The following is a 24854-nucleotide window of genomic DNA, read 5'->3' as shown; positions in this document are numbered from 1 at the left end:
ACTGGCTGGCCAGGGGGGTCTGCCTCCCCAGGTGAATGTCTGTTAGGCCCGGGGGTGGGGGGTGATCTCTAAATTATAGTGCTTTGTATAAAGCGCCATGAGTTAGAATGTGGGCCCTAAACGTCTGTAGGCAACCATAGTGCTTTCCCTTATCTTACAGCTTAACCTTGCATGGCTTTAGTACCTTGAGATATATACATATTTCTTGGCTCCAGTTCTGTTGTACCCCTCTTATGGAATGAGGTTTACATTTTCAGACTTGGGTGCTCAAAATAGCCACCTGTGTCCTCATACTTAGGAAGTGGAACTTGAAGATGCTAACTTCTATAAAAATTGGGTCACTGTGCCATTTGGATGCCTATCATTAAATAATTGGGTGCCTAGGATACCACTTATATGAGAAGCCTGACTTTCAAAGGTTTGAGCTCCCTCTGACTAATTGAGAGTGTAGTTGCCTGATTTTAAGCACCCACTTAACCTATTGCAAGTGAATGATATGCTTAAAAAAGGAGAACATTTTCCCCCGTTTTTATGGTTTTCAAACTGTTTTAAACTAGTTGGATTTAAGTTACTAAATGAGGATTTTCCACAAAAATTTCAAATGGCAAACTACTCTACATTTGTAGAGAAGAAATTGTAGAATTTGCATTTTAACAAAAAACTGTAACAAATAATTTATTATAGTAATTATTTTGCTAACAACTATTTTAGACTGCGTGGAGGTGTTATGCAGCAGAAAACCCAGATTCTTCTACGTGGAAAATATACATAAGAAAACCTGCTAGGAACTATCATTTGATGTCACCAAGTCCAAAACCAAAGAAATCTGTAATGGTATCGGTAACTAATCTTGATTTTCTTTCTTATTTTGGTAGTTCCATTAATATGTTTGCTATACAGATAATATTGAATCTGCTTTTTTTCCAAAAACAGTGAACTGTATTTGTATTTCAGGATGTTACTTGGTCTTAAAGTTTCACTTTCATATCAGCATTGGGATTTTCTTCATAAAGCATTTATAACTATAGCTTAATTTGCTGTGGTTCACTGATTTGATTTTGATAGGTGTCAAGTTTGGGGAGGGAGCAGCAGTGATATAACTCACTTCAGTCAATCAGTAACTGAATGTATAGTGCTGAAAATGAGCAACAGAAAGGTACATACAAACTTTCAGTGAAGGAAGTTCCATTTGTAAAAAATAAACCAACCTGTGCTACTTATCACATACTATTTTTATGGCTTAACCTATCCTTTGATAATAACATCTTGTGTACAAACACATAGGTCCTTTGGGACCACTTAGACATGAAGTATATATGTAGTTAAGGATTCACAACTGTTTATATACAGTATAAATATAATAAATAACTTGCTAGGTGAGAAACTGAGTCCTACTCAATTAACATGATTTGGATGAAATTTGGAAAGAAAAAATGATGTCTGCTTTGTGGACCATTCTTTCAGAGCAAAAAAGGTCCTATGTTCTTGGTCTTCCTAACTTTGACTGTACAAACAGCTACCATATATTCTCACATATAACCTACTCCCCAAACTGGGGAAAATTGGGTTGCATATGAGGAAAAGGCCCCCCATGAGTTCGGGCACTTAGTGGCAGGGGTGGAGGGAGAGGCAGAACAGCTGCATCATTAAATGCTGTGGCTCTCAGAGCCACAACAGATAAACTCTGCCACCGCTCTGCACACCCCTGCTAGCCCCTTGCCCTGCTATCAAGTGTCTGGACCCATGGGAAGCTTCCCACCCCAGCAACATGCGGGAACAGGCTAGAGCAGGGTTTTTCAACCAGTGGGATGCATCCCACTGGTGGGACTCAGGTTATGGCAGTAAAACCGGAAGTGTCATGGTGGGACTTTGGTTTTGCTTTTGCATGCTTCAGTTGGCCACTGGGGGTACCTCCCCCCTCGACTGGTGGGACTGGGATTTTTTGACCTTACGTAGGTGGGATGTAGGTGCAAAAGGTTGAGAACTGATGGGCTAGAGCACATGCTTGGCCTGTGACAGAGTTGGACCCACTGCATGGCCTCGAGTGCTGCCATGGCTTGATTGGGCCTATCCTGCTACACGGCCCCCAGTACTGCCATATTCAGATTGGGCCTAACCCCACCATTTGGCCTCCAGGGGTAGGTGCAAGTGAATCAGTCCCCATCAAATTGCCCCCAGCTGCACTATGGCTGAATTGGACCTAGCACTGCCATGTGGCCCTGGCATCACCATGGCCAGATTGGGCCCTGCCGCACTGCCTTCAAACTCCCAGTCCCAGTGCACAGCATGTGGTCCCTGCCCCACAGTTCCCCCATTCCAGCATGTAGCACTCAAATCCCAAGCCCCCAGTTTTGGTGCACAGCTCTCAAGCCCCCTAGTCATGGTTCCACAATCCTGGCATGTGACATTTGGCACCTGGTCCCAAGACCCCAGTGTGTTGCTCCCAGCTCCAGAACACAGCCTCAAAGCCCCTAGGCCCAACATGTGGCCTCCATACCCCAAGTCCCCATTGTGTAGTCCCCAGCTTCCAGTCCCCCAGCCCTGATTCCCAGCTCCAGCATGCAACCAGTGGCTCCCAAGCCTCTAGCCCCAGCACGTGGCCCCTAGTCCCAGAGGTCCCAGACCCCAGGTACTTACTTGTACTCCTAGGTAAGATCTCTTTTCCTTCTTTGGCCTTCCACAAATAGGGTGTGTTATATTTGAGGTTGGGTTATATGGGAAAAAATATGGTAACTGTATGTGACGGAATATGCACATCAGTGTCCAACCATCCTATTTGGAAGTTTGTTTTTTACAAAAAGTAGCAGGCCTATATTTCTTAAACAACTACTTCTAATGGTTCCATGGCAGTTCTTACAAAAGTTATGTCTTTGTGTCTGGGGCCAAAATGTCCCTCTTCCCAGATGCAGTTTGCTTGATCCTTTTTCTCAATGCCAGAAACAGGTACAACAGGGTCATATTTCATGTGTATAGTGTTTTGGAATCCTTTGCAATGAAATAAACTTTTTCAGATATGATTTGAATTATGTATTGCTTCATCCACTCCAGTCATAGCTGTTTAACATTGCACGGAAGTTTGTACAGGGAAGGGAAAAATATGTTCCTCAGGTGATGTAAATAGGCATTGTTTAATTGAAATCAGTACAATTTTCTTGATTTGAGGACCCTATTTGTACTCAGGAAAAGTATTTAGATAGGCAGCATAATGACCTTGTTTTTCCTATCAGCAACATTTATTTTTCCTAAATTAACTGTAGCATATTAGTTTGTCTTGTTTCATAGCCGGATTTAGGACTCTGTAGCTCCTGAGCACACAGAGCAATACCTATTCATTAAAAAATGTTATAGATTTAAGTTGGTAATTTACATATGTTACTGAAAAGTTAGCAGATTTTTTTTACCTGCACACAATGGCTCTGTTAATGAAGATGATGCCTGAAATTTTAAGAATTACCCCATTCTTTAAAAAAGCAAATATGACAGATTTACAAACAATAATAATAATAAGAGAATCCCATATAGCAACTCCTTAAGGATTGTAAAGTGCTTTGGATCCTTTACCAGTGGAAGTGTACAAGCTGGTCTCTTAGGAGAGGCCTTACTCTGACATTAGAATCTCTCAAATTTCAGAGGGGCAGATTCAGTCCTCAGTGATAACCCACTGAATCTTGCCTCTGTAGTTTTGGTCACAATTAACAGAGGCCTACTTTAAGGTTATGGTTTGAATACAGCTAAAATCTAACAAGCAATTTTGCAAGATTTCCATTATTTTAGTCTGATATGCCACCAGAACAGTCAATGCTACCTAATCTGAACACTAGTCAGCATTCAGCCTTGAACCACACATCTTTTCTCAGTCCAGTTTGCAATTGCCAACCTCCAATACATATAAAAGACCTGGACCTATTCAGATCTGGTGCTGAACTGCTTCCAGTTTCAAGGATCTTATGTTCAAATTTGGATTCTTGTCAAATACTATATATATTTTACATGGAAAAGGTATATTAAATGTATAACTGTAAATATATTATATTTAATTTAGCAAAATCAATCGTTCAAAATTTCTGGAAAAGTTAGGGTCTGGATTCTACTCCAGGAAGACTCCCTCCAAGTTTCTCTGGACTGTAGACTGGTTGGTGCTCCTGATTCTCATTCTGAAAGTTGAGTCAGAGCATTATAGGGTATGTCTGTACTGCAGTCACTTAGCCTGGGTACTAGTAGCAGTCTCACTGCAGCAGTATGACACTCAGAGCAGGTGCATTTATGCAATTTCTTCGGAGGGCAAATTAGCCAGTGCTGAGTTCCATTCTGCCTGAGCTAATTTGCTAATCATCCCCCAAGTTGGCTACTTTACATGAGACATCGCGGTCACCTGGGCTAGGGACAGAAGTTACACATAAACCAGTTCCAAAATGGCTGAAACCAGTTTGAGGTAAACCTGGCTGAAAGTAGTATCAGATAGATTGAGCTCAAGTCAAACTTCTCTCTCAGACCCCTTCCTGGTTTTAGTTAAACCAGAGTCTCCCAGCATCCCAGTATGCTCTGCAGCCCTGGGTGGGGCTATGCTCTCTGCTCCAGTGGAGCAGGGCTGGCCCCACCTCTGCAGCACAGGTGGACAGGGGTGGGGGTTTGGCCCACCTCTGCCCCCACTTAAGGCAAAGGGAGCAGGGAAGAAGTTTATTCCCCCTCCCTCCCCTGTCCCACCAGCACAGACCTGCCAGGCATTTCTCCCTCACTGCTCCAGAGGCAGGGGTTTGGCCAGCCCCAGCGGTTGCCTGAAGTGAACTGGCCAGGGAGGGGGGTTTAATTCCTCCTTCCCTGTCTGGACCTGAGCTGAGGTCTGCCTGGCGCTCCCCACTTGCTGCTGCTGCAGCAGCAGGGTCAGGGATGTGGCCATATGCTGGCCAGCATAGCTCCCTAAGGCAGAGGGGGCAGGGAGGAGGTTTATTTCCTCCTCCACCCCCTGCCCAGGGGGGGACTGCAGCAGGGTCTGCCCACCCTGACCACCACCGCTGATCACCTGCATGGGGCGAGCAGCAGCATAAGCCCCCTCCCTGCCCCTTCAGCCAGATGCCAAAGGGAGGGGGGAATAACACCCATCCCTGTCCCTTCACCTAAGGGCGCCATGCCAGGCAGCCTCTGGCCATGCCCCTGCCCCTGCTGCTGGAATGGCAAGGGGGGAGTGACTGTGACAGGGGCTTCAGCCCCTCTTATGGCTTTCCAGAGTGCAAGCCTCTTCCTGACCGGGGGGAGGGGGAGGCACAATGTGGGCAGGAGTGGGACGGGCAGAGCTGCCACAAACTGTGTCGGGTGAGCGGCAATGGGCCTTAGGGGGCTGTGGCCACCCCTCCAAGCACTGGTGCCACTGCTCGCCCCAGCATCTGACAGAGGTGACAGGGAGGGAGCTTATCCCACTGCTTGCCTCCATGCAGGGAGCAATCGGCGGTGATGGTTGGGGCGTGCAGGCCCCCCTGTTGTCTCCCAGGGGCAGAGGGGATGGAGTTGGGAATAAACCCCCTCACTGCCCACTATGCCTCCGGGGGCCATGCTGGCTGGCATCTGTCATGTCCTCACACCTGCCACTACGGCAGTGAGCAGGGAGCCCAGGCAGACTGGTTTGGGTCCAGACAGGGAGGAGGGAATTAAACCCCCTTCCTGGCCAGTTCACTTCAAACTACTGCCAGGGCTAGCCATGCCCCGCCCAGCACAGCTTCCCTGCAGCTGAGGGTGCACTCTAGTGTCCTCTGGCTCCTGGCCTGAGCCACTACAGGCAAGTGCCTGCATTTCCTCAGTCCAGAGGAAATGTTTGTTCACTTCCAAATTGATTCAATCTAGGCAGGTTAGACTTACCTACAAAGATTGAATCAATTCAGGCTCTGGCTTTTTGAATGTCTGACCCTAGCCCTGGTGAAAATGCCAGACCCTTCCCACCCCCCCATTCCCAGTTTGATGGCTGATCCTCCAACAAAGCATTTATCAGTAAAAGGCCATGGTTTGGAACTGGGTTCATGTGTCCTAGGCTCTGCTTCCCTTTCAAGGGACAAACCACTCTGTTACAGACAGATAGTGAAAGTGAATATTTTAATTCAACAGAAATTGCAGGGGGTGGATATAGGTGAGCAGAATGCCATTATTCAACTTGGAATTGGTCCAGGTTGCTGGGATTAATTTCCAACTTTTGTAAAAATTATCATGAGTGGAGGGTGTTAGTGAATACAAATGGTGAGAATCTCTTTGATCTGGTTATCCTAATTAAGCTTGTTTGTTATTTATGGGCATTTATACACATGCTCCAGGAGGTGGGGGCAGTGGGGCACTTTAATTAGAGTGGCTCCAAGAAGTCTTATAGTCATATAATCATATATAGTCATAGACAAATACAGCTGGAAGGGACCTCCAGAGGTCATCTAGTCCAACCCCAATCTAATTTGTATTCATTTTTTAGGTGAAAAAGAAGAAGTTTAAGCTAGAGAAGGACAATGGACCTTCTTCCCCTGATAAAGTATTAACTGTGCCACACATCACTTATGACCATGTGATGGATGACAGGAAATCTGACTTTAGTATTGATGCATATGACAATTCTGGTAAGAAATTCAGTTATAACGTAACAGTAATGAACTATTGATTAATTACACACAGGATCCTAGTTAAGATGGTTAAAACAGCATACGTCTAGAACAGTGGTTCTCAACCTTTTTAGACTCCAGGCAGTACTCATGAGATTCAAGGCACCCTTCAGAAAATGCCAGCTCTTAGCGTTCACTCATTTTTTGACTAGGGAAAAATAACAGAGGAATTCTTTTGTAGCAAAGAACTCAGAAAGATTGCAGCAGGTCAGAATTTTTTTTATTCCTATTTGACATCCCCATGTTTAACTTGTGGATTATGGGTAGGTGTTTGTACACATAACAGTACTAACACAGTGGGGCACTCTGTGGCATCTGTAAAAAAGCATCTTGCGGCACCATTGTTGAGAATTACTGGTCCAGAAGAAAGGTTTGTGGTAGAATATGCTGCCTCTTCTTTCCCAGAAATACTTTTTCCTCTAGCTTTTGCCCCTGTCTGGTCTTGATAAGGTTCAATAGCTTACTTAATGAACATGCTCCACTATAGTTTTTTTAGGCTAAGGTTAAATATTGTCTTCCACCTGCAAGTAAAATTACTTTCTCTGTGCCTAAATCACCTGCTTTTCAATTGATAGGGTCTTAGTTATCAACTATGTCCCCATGATCTCTACCCCAAGAAGTTCAACCAAGTTGTTCACTGTTCTTGCACATTGGCATCAGAGAACTGATAAACCCGTAACTTCTCCTGCTCTGCGACATGCAACCATGACCTCTCCCTTCTTGCAATTTATTGGTTATAAATTAAATATTTAGATAGAAAGTGACAGTGCTTTATATGTACTTGAAATAAATACGAGCCATCTGTGTAATTCATCATTTATAAGGATTTTGGGTAGGTAAAGGGAGGAAGAAAGTTTTATAGTTCTGTGGTAATTACGATCTTTCTTAGGCATGTTAGAAGTCATACATAAAATAACTGATTACAGTATATATATTTTTAAAGCATATTGTATTAGAGACTGTTAATTTCTATGTTTTAAGTATTGTAAAAAATGCTCATAGCAAATGAAGTACTATTTTAAAGGTACATTTTATAGATCATTTAGATTTTTAAGCTCTTACATTTTTTTCATAAAGTTGGCTGACTTGACTACATGCTATGGCCATTATAATGAGATGATTAGAGTGTTAATTGAAACCAGGCATATTATAGTTCAGGAAGGACTCAACTGTTTATATCATTCTGGGTGCACTACTGTCCTGTTTTACAATCTTTCTTCACTTACAGACTTCCTGGGCCTCTTTTGAATGATTAACAATTACATCTTGTTCAAATGGTTTAGTGGTTGGAAGGCGGATAAACTTTGACTTGATTCTGTGGGCCAATCACTGAAAAATATCTTCTCACCAACTGACGTAATATGCAAGCTTTATGAAAGCCTATATTTATCAAATCCCTTTTTTGAGATTTTGAATCCTTAAACATATTAAAGGGCAATGTGATTTGTGGAGAGATTACTAATACTACTTCAGAATGAGCTCTTGAGCTGTCAATCTAAAGTGTTCCATTTCTTCTGACACTTATTTTATCTTCTTTTTATCTGTGTTCTTTCCTCTCAAAAACTCTTACAAGTATACAGGAAAAACAGGAATGTTAAAATTGCTTGGTAAGTTGAAGAAAATTAATTTCTCTTCAGCATGCCAGACTATGACTATGTAACATTATTTGAAGTGCTTTTGTGTGTGCCTAGTGACAGCTTGCTAGAATTCCTTTGCTACCAAAGACACTGTGATAAACTAAAATAGACCTTGCACATCTGGTCACAATCACAATTTCATTACTGAAGCAGAAAAGCAGGAAGCCTGTTTATAAATTACTTGTTTATAAAGTGCTGGACACCATCCATTCTCTTGCATTATTGCATCATAATCAAGTGCATTTAATACTCCATCATGAAGTGATCAAACAACTAGTAACTGAGCCCACAAACCTTTAGGCAAACTGTACTTTCCTAACCAGAGAGATGAGGGTACCAGCAAAATTTCCAGACTTGATCTACTATATTATGCATTCAGAAATTACATGCATAAATGCTTGCACCTGTAAAAATGCACGGAGGCATTCATATAGAGATGGGCACCTGAGAATTAAATAAACCATGTTTTTTATGGGAACAACACCAGTCTGGAGTCATTGACCTTTCAAGTCCCCATACATATGTGGGTTTTTCTGAGAGGATGCATGTAGGAGCCTTCTTAACAAGGAATCTTTCCAACATGGTTTAGCATTAGAGTTAGGTCTGTGAAAACACAACAACACTTTGGTGTGAGGGCGAGGAGTTGCATGCTATTATGGAACTAACTGTGCAAACTTTGAAGATTGGAAAAAATCCCATTGACTTTAATAACAGAGAACTTGGTCCAGGGACTCTAGGACTTTTGTTATGTTATCCAAAAATATACAATGCTGATTTCTTCACTCTACTCGCACAAGAATTCTGGTGCAGAGGAGATGAAGAGGTAACAGTGTTTATGTTGCAGTTCTTCGTTCCTCTCTAACCACCCCTGTTTTAAGTTAAACCTGAACCTCCACTAGAGTTTTGACTTGCATGAGCAGAGCAAAATGAAACTTCTTTCCACCAGAATCATTCTCTTGCCCAATCCTCTACCTCCACACTCTAAAAATAAGGTTCCTTGCTGTCTTTACCTGAGGCAATGCTGCATATCTAGTGATGACAGATGTGGTGGAACAAGCAGAGGACAGGGAGGAGTACGAAGAGTGAAGTCATTTCTGCCTGTTTTATATTAGCAGCACTGGGGAAATTCTCTAGAGGAAGGTTGCCAGCTAATTTAAATTAATTTTACATTTGCGGCGCAGCCACATAGTGAATTTGGTAGACGTTGGAATTCAGCTAGCAGTGTTCTCACAATAGTTTTAGGGGAGAAAAAGAAAGAAAAGCAATGAGTATATTTATCCCTGCGCTCAGCATAAATACTTACTATGCATATACACACACCTATATTAGAAAAGTATTAAGATAGCAAAGTGAGGCACTCAGAAGTTAAGAAATGCAGAACTAAGTTTCCCTGTGTAAACTTAATGTGGCCCTCTCATTTGCATGCATGGTGATCCAGTCTTTAATTACATGGCCACCCATCTTTTCCCCTACAACCTAATCAGCCAATTCTGAAAGTGAGGTTAGGAGAAAATATGTTGTTTACTGGTTTTATTTTTTATATATCTGCTTTCTGCACAAACAGAGTATCAGGCAAAATGGAACCTCTCTGGGCTCCCCAGTCCAAGTCTTTACCCCCTGGGTTCTGGTCCCAGTCTCCCTGCCAGTCTCTCTGTCCAAGTCCATTTGCCCACCCTGAGTCCTCTCCCCGATCCACAAGATTCCTAATCTGGTGCCATCTTCCAACTCCCTCACAGTCCTAGGCTGCTCTCTTCCTACCTTGGTTCACCTCGTTTTTGCATTTGCTTTGTAATCAGGCTGCTTCTTCAAACACTGAGAGCAGAGGGAGACAGTCTCCTAGTTCCAGTGACAAGCTGTACAAGGGCTCTTGGGAGTTAGGAGGAAAAAATGTAGAGATAGTTCTGTCCAGCCATTGCAGCCTTAGGCTAGTCAGTCTAGTCAGTACACAGGAGCTGAGGAGGAGACGGATCATGTGTATGATATGATTAACACCATAAATGAAGACCTTCTATGGCAGGAAGTTTGATTTTTGGGATCCGGCATAAAATTTGTTAGATCTCAATTGCACAAGTAAATTAGGATCTGTCAGCGGCCATAGTCTCATAATTTGAGTTAATTTAGGCAGATTTCTCATGGGACAAAGAAAATGTGCACCGCAAAAGTGAAGGCAACACCTCTGATAAATATACAATACCTGCTCCAAAATATGATATCAGCAGGACTTTTAGAAAAAAACAAGTGTAAAAAATAAAAATAAAAAGCAAAAAACATTTTCCCTAACCTTACTTGTAGACTTGGCTGAAACATTTTGATTGAAATTCCCCCCAGATGTTCAGCTAAAATTAAGTTTGGAAAAATTATAAGCACTTGAAAATAGAATCAGGCAACTTAAATTGCATGCAGTACTTCCATTTTTTCCTACTGTACAAAAACTTAACTGTGTGTGATGCTTACTGTACACAGTAGTAAAGAATACTAAAACCCTAAAAGAGAGCCTACTCCTTTTGTGGTTATCCACTTGTGAGAGGTAGTGCTCAGGCATACCACAAATGTGGCAGGGGGCAGGCAGAGCTACAGTCACACTGTCTAGCAGAACAGGTCAGGCACTTGAGGACAGTAACCTGCAGAAGACCTGTTTCTGTGGTGCACGGGGATAGTTCTAGGAGGCAAAATGCCTCCCCCTAGTGGTAAGTTAGTTTTAAATAAGCTCTGGAATACACATGCAAGCATTTTAATTAAGAATTTAATAAAAGTTTCTTTCCCAATTTTTCTATTGTTTAATTTTAAAGAGGACAGACCCAACACAGACTTTGAATTAAAGGCATGTGAATGTCTCTCCAACTGTCTCTTTTTTCCCCTCCTTCCTGTCTGACTCTTGTTGTGTACATCTTTCCTATGACTCAGACCGTCAACATTCCTGGGCATCACTTTCTGCAGAGCAACAGTCCTCCAGTGCTCCTTCTTCTCCAGGTAAAACATGTATTTCAATGCTCTGTCCTTTTTGCAATTACCAGTAATTAAATCCTTGCACTGCAGAGTTTGGAGTTTGCTTACTATGTCTGACAAAATGGTAGAGTGGGAGTAAGCCTTTTTCCGTGCAGAGAATATAGAGTTCTGAACTTTAGTGTTTTAACCAAAAAATTGAGATGTTTTGTAGAAAGTAGACACTTTGCGTGAAAAAAATTTGGGCGGGGGGAGGGGGGAATGAAAAAAGCATGCTCAAGGGAAAAATGTCAACTATTGGAAAAAGATCTATATGGGTGCATCCAGACAAGTGTGCACATGTAGGGATGTGCGTTTCCCATGGCACATACTTGAGCCGCTGTTTTTTGCCCCAGGGCATGCCCCTGCACACGTGCTCTAGCACATGGCAACTTGTGCTGAGGGAGGTAGGGAAGGCTGGGGTCAGCACAAGTGGTGCCCCAGCAGCCTTACGTGGGGTCCTGGGGGCCGCCCGGGGCAGCAGTGGTTCTGATTCACTTTGACTAAGGCTGTGGGTGTTGTTTTGAAGTGTTGGTTTGATTTTCTGGCTCCATCATCCGTATCTCTTCACACAGACAGTGTGAGGAGCAAAACTGTTGTTTTACATGCAACCCTATTGTTTTCTGCTGAGTTAAATGGAATAGTTATGCCAAGCTTTATCCTACTGTTTCCCAATTTTAACATCTTAGCTAGACCTGGTTAAAAAAAAACAGGAAAACATTGCAAATACAGCATTGCCTTTTTGTTGTTGCTGTTTGCATTTTGATTTTGTCCAGCTTTGTTACATTTTCAAAAACATGACACCTTCCATTGAATTTATTCAGTATAAAAATTGCTTGCAAACTATAGAGCTGAACAAAAATGGATCCCTCCCCAAAATAATATCACTAACTTTTTTTAACATTTTTTAAAAATAAAAAGTGAAGATTTTGGAAAATTGAGCCTAGAATAAGGGACAATACATCTTCCACTGTTTCTGGAATAGCCTGGGATGGAGTTTGTGACTCTAGGAGTCAGTCTCTTTTCAGGTTTTTCTGCCCAAGGGAAGGAATAAACCTCAGCTGATCTATACCGGGTGTCATATGTGACATTCAGTACTATATAAGCAGGGGAGCATTGGAGCCAGGGGTGGGGGGCATCAGTGACCCACTTCCCACCCTCTCCTGCCTATACAGGTGAGTGGGAAAAACAGAAACTCTTTGGAAGTGGTTCTCCCTGCACTTCTGCAAGCAGAAAGTCTGTTAAAGAACACAGAGATAGGAGAATGCTGAGGGGGCCCTTGTGCTGCCCAAGACTACCCACACATTAGCCCTGAGGGACTTCTAGCATATCAAGGCAAAAAGTAGGCAGTTGCTTCATATATTATGGGCATGCGACGCGGTCCCTATTCGATTCAGATTTGGATTCAGCTCAAATCGGGGACAGTGATTGGAATTGTTGATTTGGATCACTGTCCCTGATTTGATTTGGCAGAATCCGAATCTGAAGATTCAATAGTGGTTTGGAGAATCAGCGATTTGGCCATAGACACAGCTTTAAATGGTTTTTCTACCTATCTTGAGGTACCAGGCACGGCTTGTGAATGCTGTGATGGTGGGGTGGATGGAGCGTCCCACAGGAGCATGGCGGGGAGGGAGGGGCACATGCTCGGTGGCGAACCCAGAAGTGGTGCAGGGGAGCAGTATATATAATGCCTGGTGAACTCTCTCATTACTATCAGAGATTTTTCAAATTGGATTGGATTTGGCTTAAATTTCTTCTTTTCTTTTCTTTTTTTAAATATCATTTCTGTCCCCTTCCCACCTTCAGCACCAAAAGAATAATTGTTACAACCCAATAACAGCTCTTTCAAGACTTCCCACATACCATCCCTCAGATGAGGAAAAGAAAATGTAGAGTGCTTGGTAAGCACTTCACGTGGTTTCATGTTTGGTATTATTGCCATTCATAATTGGAATGCATGGCTAGGTGGCACCCCTTCTTTGACTAATATGTTCAGAGAAGCATGTACTATGTATGGAATGAGGAAAGAGACTTTTCGGATCCTGGCTTTTGTCTGCATCTGGCAGAATATTGAACATTCAGAATTTATTTAGCAAAAGCCAAAGAAGTCTGGTTAGCAAAGTTATATAAGGCCCTTTAAAGTCATTTTGTTGCATGTCTTAAGCTGGCTTCTTCTGCTGTTTGTTTCATAACCACTGTCATGGATGGGGAATGCAGCAGTGTGTGATTAATCCAACAGATGATATTACTCAGAAAAATAACAGCAGATGCTTGAATTTACTATAATTTGCTATAGAACTTTCATTCCAATACTGTTAAAATTGGCTCTAAGCCATTACTGTGTTAATTGAGTTCCTAATTTAAGGTAAAATGATATATCCTGGGGATAGTTCTACCCAATTCTATTTCATCCTGTGATTTCAGGGTCCCTGTTCTCACAGGGCAATTACTAAAAAGCAGTTTACTTAATTTTTATTTTGAGTAGCCATATGGTTGATGATGTAATCACAATTTTTACTTGATTACTCATCTGTAAAAATCTGACTACATTTGTGCCATTTGAAGTCATCTAGTACCTGACTAAAACTTTGTTGCATTTTTAAAGTTTTTTTTTTTATTATTCCTAATTATGCTTCCATTGCATAACCTCTACTAATTTTGTTGGGAGTAGGATAATGCTCCTTGGGTGAGTCTATGCATACAATTAATGCAAAGCAATAAACTCTGGGGCTTATTGCTCCAGAATGTATTACTCCAGGATGCACTGCTTGAACATGCATCCAGGACCACAGTATTTTAAGCTGGGTCAGAGCAGCCCTAGCTGACATGGGGCTCTGGGCCTGCTAGCCCTGGGATGCTCTGGCCAGCTCAGTGTGCTGTGGAGGGTCTGGCTGCACAAGGATGCTTCAGTGTGTATTTACAAGCACTATCCTGCTGCAGGGTTTTTTAACCAACAGCAGCGCATGCATAGATGCTGCCCCAGCTGGCTGGAGCATGAGGGTAGTATTTGCTTGTATTTACAAATACTATTCTGCTATGGAGTTAATTGGTTTCCTACAGCCTTATAGGAGTGCACATGTAGACATGCAGTGTTTACTGCAGAGCTAATTAGTCTATTCCACAGTAAATGTCTCATGTAGACACCCCCCTTATGAATAACATGCCCAGATACTTAATTGTTCCCTCTCAGTACCTCTTTGCTTGTCCTAAGAGCACAATAGTCAGGGTTGCGCTGTTATCAAATATAATGTAAACTATGTTAATTTAGTGTTGTAACTCATCTAAGGTCCAAGCATTTCATGAAATGTTCATGAACTCTTGAGTTCAAGACATAGTAGAATTATTGCCATTGTCTAATGCTTTACACAGGTAGTTTAAATATTGATTTCTGTTTTGTGCTTTTGCTTTGTATGTTATCTTATTTTGGGCAGGTGCTATTTACTGTTGTAATTAAAAAACATACAGATAAGCCTGAGTGGAGGATCTTTAAAAAAGAACTGTTTTATAGTGTTAGGGTTGCTGAAAAGCTGCCACCATAAATACCAGCATATGCTCACAGTCAGTGTTGCTAACCGTAAATACATAGTTACAGTAAAGACATACAAAAAACTAGAACACTTGGTTCCAAAATGATACCTTTTATTAGACCAACTGGAAAATGGCAAGAAAATTGTCCTTTTCTGCAAGCTTTCAGGATCAAAGTCCCTTCGTCAGGCTCTGGGAAAAGTGTAGATGGTACAAGATGGTAAATAGTCCCCATAGGTAGGAAATAAACTTCATTTTTGCACAGAGGGAGTTGAAGATGGAAGGCTGTCCCTCTGGGTCCATGAGAGTGTCTTTGTGAGCTGTGCTGAGTACCTCTTTGATGTGTTGATCAGGTAGAATTCCTTCCCTGAAGGTGTCAGACAGCAGGCAGGGAGGTAAAAAAAAACTTCCTTGTTGTTCTGCAATTAAGTTTAAAATCCAAAATCGGCTAAAATTTGGCATCTTCCATGTGTCAGGGGTGTTGGTCCAGCACAGCTGCCAACTACACCCCTAGTTACAGTAAACGCAGTTATGTAGTTTTATTTCATGATGTTTTCTATTACCTGTGTGATACTATGTACATGTATACTGCTGTATAGATGCAACAACCAGTCTATGGTATTTCCAATACCAGTGAATATTAGCCAAGGGGAAACATCTAAACAAGCACTTAAAGTGCCTAAAGGAGAACTTAGGTGGGACTTAGGCCATCCAAGTCTAAGAAAGTGAACCACAGAATCCCCAGTCAGATGACTGAAAATTCATAGGTGCCGAAGTGGTTTAGGTGCCAACAGTTTTGCTACTACAAGTAGTCAATGGCACCACAGTCTTAACAGGGCTGGTATCTCAGCATGTATTTCACACTTAATCCTATTTTGAATTCATAAATAAAGTGCCCCAGTGCTTGTATCCTCTGGGGTGTCCACGGCAGTAGGTAAGCTTATACTATGCATCCTTCCCACTGATCATTGAGAGGAGGTCAGAGCACAGAAGCCATAGGCATGTTCATTAACAAATAGTGTTGGTGGTGTCACCCCCTTTTATCTCAGCCTCAGAGTTAGAGCACTTATCCAGAAAGTGGAAGACTTGAATTATGGGACCCTCAGCCTGAGAGGGGCTCAGAGCTACTTCGTCTCTCTCTCCAGAAAGTCTCTTGTTTAACAGGATAGAGGCAAGGCTGAGGCCCCAAGACCCCTCCTGCTAAAGCTGGATCTCTGTGTTGCCAAGAGGGCAAGATTCATGGGGCCAGAAAAAGAGAGTTAGCAAGAGGAAGCGTGACTCAGTAACCTGTTAGTGAAAGCATTCACCTGAGAGTGGGCAATCCTGGGTTCTTGTCTTTGCTCCCAGGACTGTTTACATTTTTATTCACTTACTCTTTAATGCAGAATGTACATACAATCCCTTGAGCATGGACCAGCACCTGAATGTCTAAATGCTCATATATGAGGAATATCCACAAATGGCTGTAGGTTTTTTTTCCCCTCCCCTTCCCCAGATCTTTTCTCTGGAATAATAATAATAATTTTAGCACAGATGGGTCTGAGTTCCAGTAAAATCCTGAAGCAACTACCTGAAATGGAGTTTTTTTGCAGAGAAGAAGGATTTGACATTGTCATGTTGCATAACCAAAGGCTGAAATTTTCACATATAAAAATATTTCCATATCTTATTTTCCTTTGGATGCAGTCTTGTCCTATATACCAACTACTTCTATAATTTTTATTTGTATTTAAGTCATTTCTTTTATTTGTCCATTTACCTACTCTTATGTACAGTAAATGTATTGTACAGCCTTTCTAAAAACAGCTATACACTGTTGCCCTAACCCTTATCTACATATTTCCTCACAGTGAAAAAAAGTCCTGGGTTCTTAGATGTGAACACAGGACCCTTCACCAGGACCAACAGCTTTGCAGATGAGCTTGACCTGGAGGGTGAGACATTGCTGACCCCAATAACTCACATCTCACAGTAAGTCACAGACTATTGAATCATGCAGTCACTGACTTCTGACAAGAGCAGCCAGTGCAGGTTGGAGTAGCTGAAATACAGTGCTGATAGAGTTATCTCAGATATTTGTGTCAAACTGTTTTACCTTGAAGTTGGTGTATACCCTTCTGAGTGCCAATAAATCTTAATGTTGACCTAAAGAAAAAGTTCATTCTTCTGTGACATGAAGTTCTGGTCTTTAGGTAATGCCAGTGGACAGCTGGTGGTTGATAGCCTCAAGATTTTTACAAAGAGGTACTTTGTGGGAGTGTTCTTCTGTTGAGAATTGTGTTGCTGCCATTTCCTCAGAAAATAGCTCCAAAATGTGTTTGTTTTTTTTTTAGAAACATATCTTTCTTGAAATACAGGCCTTTCATTTTCAGTTGGAGGCCTTTCTCAAAGATGAATAGTTATATAAAGTTAACCTACACTAGAGAAAAATGTTGTTTTTGCCCTGAAAGAATGCTTTTTCATGTATAAAGATAGCTGTAAATAAGTTTGCATTTTCTGTTGGTTTTTTTGGGGGTGGAAGGGGGGTTCTTGTCTGTATGTTAGAAATATCAAGTTCATATTTTCCTGTTTGTATTGGAAAAGTAGAAATGTAATGGGATTATGACATGACAAGGAAAAATGAATTGGTAGGGGAATAGATTTTTTCCTCAAACATCAGAGTTTTTTATTTTTATTATTATTTGTAGTTGTTAGAATCTGTCTAATTCTGATAAAGGTTTGTGGGAGAATGTCTTATTATATCAAATGAAAGATCCAATTATTCTCCCTTCAGCAGAGGGATGAGAGTGTTTGTTTCTGTCCAGTTTTCAGAACTCTGAAAATGTCTCCACTGAAAACAAAGAACATTTTTTCACAGACCTTATATTTCTGGGGTAAAACATATTGAGAAGAAAAAGACTCTGAAAGTTGTCCCCACCCGTCACTAACTTTCAGACCTTTTTATAATATAAAAAGCAAAGGAGGGCACAAATACATATATATCCTTCCATCCTTATCAGCAGTCAGTTTGTGTGAAAGGAAGAATTTTATTACAACTAAAAGGTTTACATGTTTTTCAGTTAAACCAGGAAAATGCAAATATTTGTGGGAGAATCGCATGGTAAAAGATATTAGTGGTTCAGAGGAAGAAATAAATTTCCTCAAACTCTAGTCAGGATTAGCCAATCAGCAAAACCAGAACTAGCGCTTTCTTTTGCATGTGAATTACATTTCTTAAATGCTCCAAAATGGTCATAAATTTATTTTAAGAGGAACAAAGTTTGGTTCTGAAATAGTTCAGCATTCTCTTAAGATTTGGGCGTCACTCAGTTATTTTAAACAGGGATGTCAAGCATACGGCCTGTGGGGTTTCTCAAGGGGCCAGTAGTTTTATGGGGGCAGTGAGTAATGCATTTGTTAATCTTTGACACTTCCTACAGACATTCAAAAAGCCCGAGCCGGAATCAGTTCAATATTTGCAGGTTAGTCTAACCTGCATAGATTAAACCAAGAAGCAAGTGAACAGACATTCACTTTTGATTCCAGAAATGCAGCCACATGCCTGCAGTGGCCCAGGCTAGAAGCCAGGGGGAGTGCTAGAATGATCGCTCCCTTCCCTTCTTCAGTGGCTGGAAGGCTGGAGGGAAGCTGAGCTGAGGTGGAGGGTTGTGGCCAGGCCCTGGCAGACTAAGTATGAGTGGGGAGGGATTTAACCCTCACCCTGGCCTGCACAGTCCCCAGCCATGGTGTGCCTGGAGGGGGAGAGTGGCAGCAGCCCTTTCCAGGCATTGCCAGTCCCCCCACCTCTGCTCGCTGCAGGAGTACTCAAGCTTCCACCTTCCTTGGATGGACGCTACTGAATTTGCTTGGACTGAGAGACTTTATTGTGCACAGCACTTGGAAACTTTGTTGAACACTAGACTTAGAAATTGGAGGCTATTTGAACTTAGAGCTGTTGAGGATTGTGAAATCTGTTCTAGGGGTTTGGAGGCTCAGTCACTTATACTTGCCAAATTGGTTTTGCAAGGGAGGGAGCACAGATAAAGTTGGAATTCAGGAGCTTTACCCCTTTTTGGATTGACTTCATATGGCAGGCTGGGTAAGAAAAAGCTATCTGAACTAGAAAAGTGAGTGATAAGAAAAACAGCTCTAGGTTTCTGGAATAAGGATATTTTCTGTGGACTGGATGTGTTTGTATAATTTTGTGACCAGTGGTCCTCTCAGATTGTCTCTGGGCATAAACCCTGGGTGAAGAAAAAGACAAAAGAAATGTTCTAGAAGGATTACTATTGACATGTAAAGCTTTAACTAAAGAGATACAACAAAAGGAATCACTGTTAAAGACAGTGAAAGAAAAATCCAAGAAGCTTCAGCACCATGCCCTCTTCCCCCTACCTGCTACTTAAACAGTGACCTGGGATGGTGGAGCTGGGGATGCTTGGCAAGGGCTGCTGCACCCCTGCCAGGCAGATACCAGCTGGGGTCCCATGCCGGTGCAGGCTACCAGCACTCGGAAACAGAGTTTCCCACCCCCACCCCCTTCTCAGCCAGTCGGAGCACTGATAGTGCTCTGGCTATGGAGGAGATTGTTGGGTGGGAGGGCAACCCTGCTCTGCTGGAACAGACAGCACAGGCAAAGCAAAGCATTCTGGGATGCTGGGGGATTGTGAGTTAACTTAAACCAGGAGGGGGTCTGGGACAGAAGTTGTGTAAAATGGTTTGACCAAAATCAGTTATGTCTGATACTACGTTCAGCCAGGTTTATCTTAAACTAGTTTTGGCCATTTTTAAAGCAGTTTATATGCGTTGAAGTTCTGGTCCGTTACAGGTTTAAACCAGTTTCTGATCACTTAAACTGGTTTATGTGTAACTTCTGTCCTTAGCCTGTGGCTCCCTGCCTTATTCTACCACTAGCGGTGGATCCAGATATGAGCTGTAAGGAACCCTGTGGTTCAGATGCAGCCCAGCGGGGCCAAACAAGTTTGACACTCCTGATTTAATGGATATATCAAAAATAGTAGATAAGAAATGTTTAACTTTGCTTAGCAAGTATCCTCTCTCAGAAAGGTTTTTGTTGTTTGCAAACACTTGCAGCAAACTGCCTTAGCACATTATAGATTTATCCACTGAAAATCCTCTTATTACATTAACAGCCTGATCTTTTCACTTTCTTAATTCTTCCTGGTATATTCAGATGTTGGTTCTAGTTCTGAGCAACAAAGTACCTTCCCTGTTGGGGAATTACATGAAAACTATATTACTTGAACTTCTCTAATGTTAGTAGTGAAAGACATTGCTAGAGAGTAGGCCTGTGAGAAGCGGCTAGTATTCGTTTCGGATTTGGATTTGGCCAATTCGGGGGACAGCGATTTGATTCAGTAATTTGAATCACTGTCCTGAGTCAATTCGACCAAATCTGATTCAGAGAGGGGGCTGGGGGAGTGAGGGGGGTCGGGAGGCTGGCAGGGGTCCCTCCATGGTCCCCTCCCGCAGCCCCTACTTCCCCGCCCCTACTTTCCAGCTCAGAGTCAGCTGCAGCCACTGGGGACTGCCCAAATCATTGAAGCTCTCTGAATCTTTTCTGAAGATTTGGAGAGCTTTGAATCGATTTGGACCTTTTAACTGGTCCCCTGATTCGATTCAGGTTCGGCCACTGAATCGGGCCAAATCTCCTCTGAATCGAATCACTACCCAAAGCTTCGCACAGCCCTACTAGAGAGAAATAAAAAGCATGTTTTATTTTTTCCTTGAAAAGGTATTGTTTCAAGCTATTTATCAGGTTGAAAACTGGGAGAAAGTTAATATTTCATTGTAGAGCACAGATATTTTCAGACACCATAAAACTGTACAACTATCTAGATTTTGTGTATGTCACTTACGATTCAAGGCTTATGTGGCCTAAAAATGTAAATTGGCTTTATATAAATATAAGGGCATCTGACATGGAGGTGGATTGTACATTGAAACATTGGGTTGTGCACTTGTCAGATAATGTGTTTGCCATGTTCAAGGAATAGTTTTTATCAAATATTTTGAAGAGAAAATGATTTTTAAGACTGACCTACTACTGAGGAATACTGTGTATTTATGCTGAATGTTGTTGAAAAACTGCCAATGTTGCATTTCAGTATGTACATGTGATACTGTGATCTGCGGCAAATTAAGTTCTGCTAAACATTTAAATGGACTTTTCTGTGAATTAGTTGGATAGATGCTTTTTTCTCACTCTTCACTATGAAGCCTTTAAGGAGCAAATGTTTATAAACTTGCTATACATGCTTTATTCTAACTATATAACTGGGCATGTGAACATAATAACATATTTACTTGAATCTAAAGGCATCTTTACATGTGCTCTGGGGTGAGGTGAAGGGGTTTAATTACAGCAGCTCTCAGGAGGTGCTCTAATTAAAATGCCCACAGCATCTCATGTATTCAGCATCCCACACTTCAAAATGGTGGCAGGGGCGATTAAACTAAAACTCATTCAACAGTCCCACGGGGCAGTACCCGGCTTCTCTCATCTGGCAGGCAGATCGGGGGCTCACACCCCTGGGAGGACTTGCAACCCTAGCAGCCCTCCTGAGGGTGCAGGAGAGCCCCCAGTCTGTGTGCCTGCTGCATTTTATGTTTCCCCATTATAACCTATGGGCAAAACATTGAAACAGCGGAACAGTTTTGATGAAATGAAACAGAACAGTGGTTTCAAAACTAAACTTGAAACGAAACACTGTTCTGTCAAATTGTTGAAACCGAAGTTGAATTGGAACAATGCTGTTTCACACAGCTCTAAAAGAAACCTCATCTTAGCTTTGAGTAATTACAGTATTAAAGCATGATGTTTGAGACTGAGCAATATATGTACTAACTGCATATTCAGCAGCAATTATACAATTTGCTATATAATAAAAATAAAAGAGGTTTGTGGTTGCAGATATTTGTCACATGTATGTTTTAAGTTGCCAGGCTTAAAATATATGATTTATTTCCTGAGGGAATCCAGAAACAAATGCTTTTTTACGTACTCATGACTATGGTTGTGCAAGTGTCTTTTACTTTCTTAAAGTTCACTTTGCCTGAAATATAAGGTAACAGAAATGGTGCATTTTAAGAGTCTGTATTGACATCAGACCCTTTATGCAAGTATTCCAGAATACCTAAGAAAAATGCCATTAAAAGCAATTATTGTGGAAAAGTCAGATCAGATGCAAACGGCTCCAGTTCAGACTTTAAGAACAATCTGTAAGAGATCCAGCAGTGTGAAGACGAGTTCAGAAGTTAAGTATAAAACAAGAAACAGCTCTTGATTCAAGGATGAATGGAATGGATGTGGAATTAGCAAGACTGTATGTTATTGAATTATTAACACATTACAGCATACAAATTAGTTTTTCCAGAAGATGATAGAAAAGGGGCCTACAAAAATAAGTACTGATTCTATGAGACATAAATGCACTAGTAAGACTTGCCATGTTAATTGGAGACACGAGACGGCAAAATACCTTGAACAAGATTTTAGCTTAGCGTATAAAATTCCTTTTGCCAGGTAATCTAAATACTATGACAAAAAATGGGGTTACTGGCAGTATTGCCAAGTCTCACAAGAAAAAAAGTGGCACTGCCTTTAAAAACAAGCCCAAAACAAGGCCAACCCATTTCAAGTCCCAAACGGGCCCAAAACAACCCCCCAACCCAACAGGGCACTATGGGGAATTTTGGGGTGGCTATAGCCTGTCCAAGTCCCTTCCTCCCCCCACCCCAGGCAGGGGCATGCAGACAGCAGATCATGGCTGTGGCCCAGCTCTGGACCATGCTGTCACTGCCACAAGATCCCAGCCTGAATGCAGAGCAACTCTGCCCTGCTAGTGCTGCTGTGGCCAGTCTCCACGGAAACGCAAGCCCTGCGCACGGTTGCTGGGTCTCCTTTGAAACCGGCCACAGCCACATGGGCAGGGGCTGCTGGGAAATGGAGTCTGGCTGCTAGCCAGATCCGCCTTTTTGCCCACCTCTAAACTATAACTTTTTAAATCACCTATTACAAAGAAGCACAAAATAAATGACCTCCAAATAAAACAAGCCCAGAAAACTGCAACCCGCGACTCTCAAAAAATTAAAGCAACTTTTTAAAAAAACAAGCCCACTTATTATAAGTGGACTGGGCAACCTTGGTTATTGACTGAGGTACCAGCAGAAGAATTTGGCAACTTATCTATTAAAAAGAAGGTAGCTGAATTTCTATTTGCTCACTTATTTGGGTGGATGGAAAATCCATGGTCATTTTTCATACCCGTGTCCGTCATATAGAGTGTTTTTTAGGTTGCTAGGCATATTCTACTTAAAAATTACCTTAAAAGTTATTTCCATGACCCATATCATGCAAAGATCCTTGCATATGGTTACCTTTTGACCATGTGAGTAATCTCCTTGAGCTACTGCTTATATGCATAAAGTGAGCAATGTTCATAGTTTTTTGTGGGATTGACACCTAAATATGTATTTTAAATACAGGCTTCTTGAAAGGAATAAGCTATTACTAGCCAATGATATCATCTTCCCATGGGAATATAAAATGTGAAAGGTTTTCTGTACCAGGTTAATTATGTGGAAGACTCTAATTGAATAATTCATATACTTTTTTAAGAATTAAATACAAATAGATTTGAGGCTCAGTCTTCAATCAAGAATGTGATTAATAAGCCACAAATACAGTCCTATAACCATGTGCAGAAATGTAAAAATGGATTGGAAGGGACAATGCTATATACAGTTGCTTCTGTTTTTCTTTACTGTTTGTACTTCTACTAGATAGCTTGAACAACTTCATTATAAGTAGGAATATTCAGGTTGAAACATTGGATTCTCTGTCTGTCTCACCTGTTAGATTGAACACTTGTACCCAGCACAGCAATACATTTAACAAAGTATTGGTTAAGATAGGATTGACTCGTGTTGCCTTGATATTTTGATTATTTCCATAATGTTGTCGTCAGTTTACATTGCACCTGTGTAACAGAATGACAAGCCCAGCATTAGTACTACCATCTTTCACTCTTCTCCCTCTCTCCAACTGGTAATGTAGGGTAGAGATGCACCATATTGACTAACTGAATCAGAGATGCAGGGACAGATCCAGGAGGTGTACAGTGGCACAGTCTCTCCCCTCTTCCACAGTGAAGACTGTCCCAGCAACTCCATTGCCCCATGCTTGGGTCCTCTTCAGTATCCAGAGCACACTGGAGCCTGGGGCTGAAATGGGACACTGGGACAGGGGGGAGCAGGGGAGAAGGATGAAACAGGGAGCAGGTGAGGAAAGGCAGACCCACCTGCAGCTGCTGCTGCTGTCCCCAGTTGAACCAGGAGCAGGGGAAGCCCCAGGAACACTCCTGCCCTGCTGTAGCTGGGGCTACTGGGGACAGCTACACAGGGTGTCAGATCAATGGTGCCCTGTTCCTTCCTCCTCCACTGCATTTCCCTTGCTGGCATAAGGGCTCCAGGCTCCAGCTGTGGGGAGTTGGTGCAGAGAGTGCCAGGCAGAGGTGAGGATGGCATCCTCAGTTGGCAGTCCCCATCCTCTGTCTTCAAGCTCCTGCTCCTGGACTATGGGAGACACTCCAGGAGCAGGCAGAGAGCAGGAGTACCTGGAAGAGAGGGGAAAAATCACCCACTGACACTGTTGTCCCCACTCTGCCCAGGACTCTGCACAGCTGCTTCCTCACAACTGGAGCTCCTGGACCAGTTGGGAAATGCAGTGGAAGGGGTGGGAGCAGGGATTTGACCCTGCCACTGCCCCTCCACCCTGTGCAGCCGCTCTCCAGAGCTCTGGGGCTGCCCTATCCGTGGGTCAGCTGGGGACAGCAGCAGTGGTCTTCCAGGCTCTTCTGTTCCCTTCCCAATCCTGGGTGTCCACTGCAGTCTGAGAGCAGACATTGGAAGGGGAGGCCTGCCTGTTGCCACTATCCCTGACTGAATCTGCCATCTCATGCTGTTACTTACTGAAGACCTCAGCTGGAGCAGGGCAGGAGCAGCCTGGGGCTCTTCTGCCCACAGATCAGTCAGGAAAATGGCAGCAGTAAGCAGTTCTCCCCTTCTTTCATCCAGA

General features: G+C 42.4%; 1 protein-coding gene across 7 annotated transcripts in view; it reads left to right on the top strand.

Moving 5' to 3' along the window:
• KCNQ1 (potassium voltage-gated channel subfamily Q member 1) overlaps positions 1–24854 on the top strand; it is a 587589-nt gene that overhangs the window by 190291 nt on the left and 372444 nt on the right. For 3 of the 7 annotated variants that reach the window (XM_025202130.1, XM_025202128.1, XM_025202134.1), the window contains 5 exons: positions 712–840; positions 6446–6587; positions 8210–8236; positions 11171–11236; positions 16627–16747. In XM_025202130.1, coding sequence (XP_025057915.1) covers positions 712–840; positions 6446–6587; positions 8210–8236; positions 11171–11236; positions 16627–16747 — 485 coding nt within the window. The remainder of the gene's footprint in view (positions 1–711; positions 841–6445; positions 6588–8209; positions 8237–11170; positions 11237–16626; positions 16748–24854) is intronic. The other 4 variants (XM_025202129.1, XM_025202131.1, XM_025202133.1 and 1 more) reach the window with 4 other exon arrangements.

Source organism: Alligator sinensis, unplaced genomic scaffold (genome assembly GCF_000455745.1).
Source record: "Alligator sinensis unplaced genomic scaffold, ASM45574v1 scaffold983_1, whole genome shotgun sequence".
In the NCBI taxonomy this organism is placed as follows: domain Eukaryota; kingdom Metazoa; phylum Chordata; order Crocodylia; family Alligatoridae; genus Alligator; species Alligator sinensis.
The sequence above is the reverse complement of the archived record's forward strand: the minus strand, read 5'-3'. Positions and strand labels throughout refer to the sequence as shown.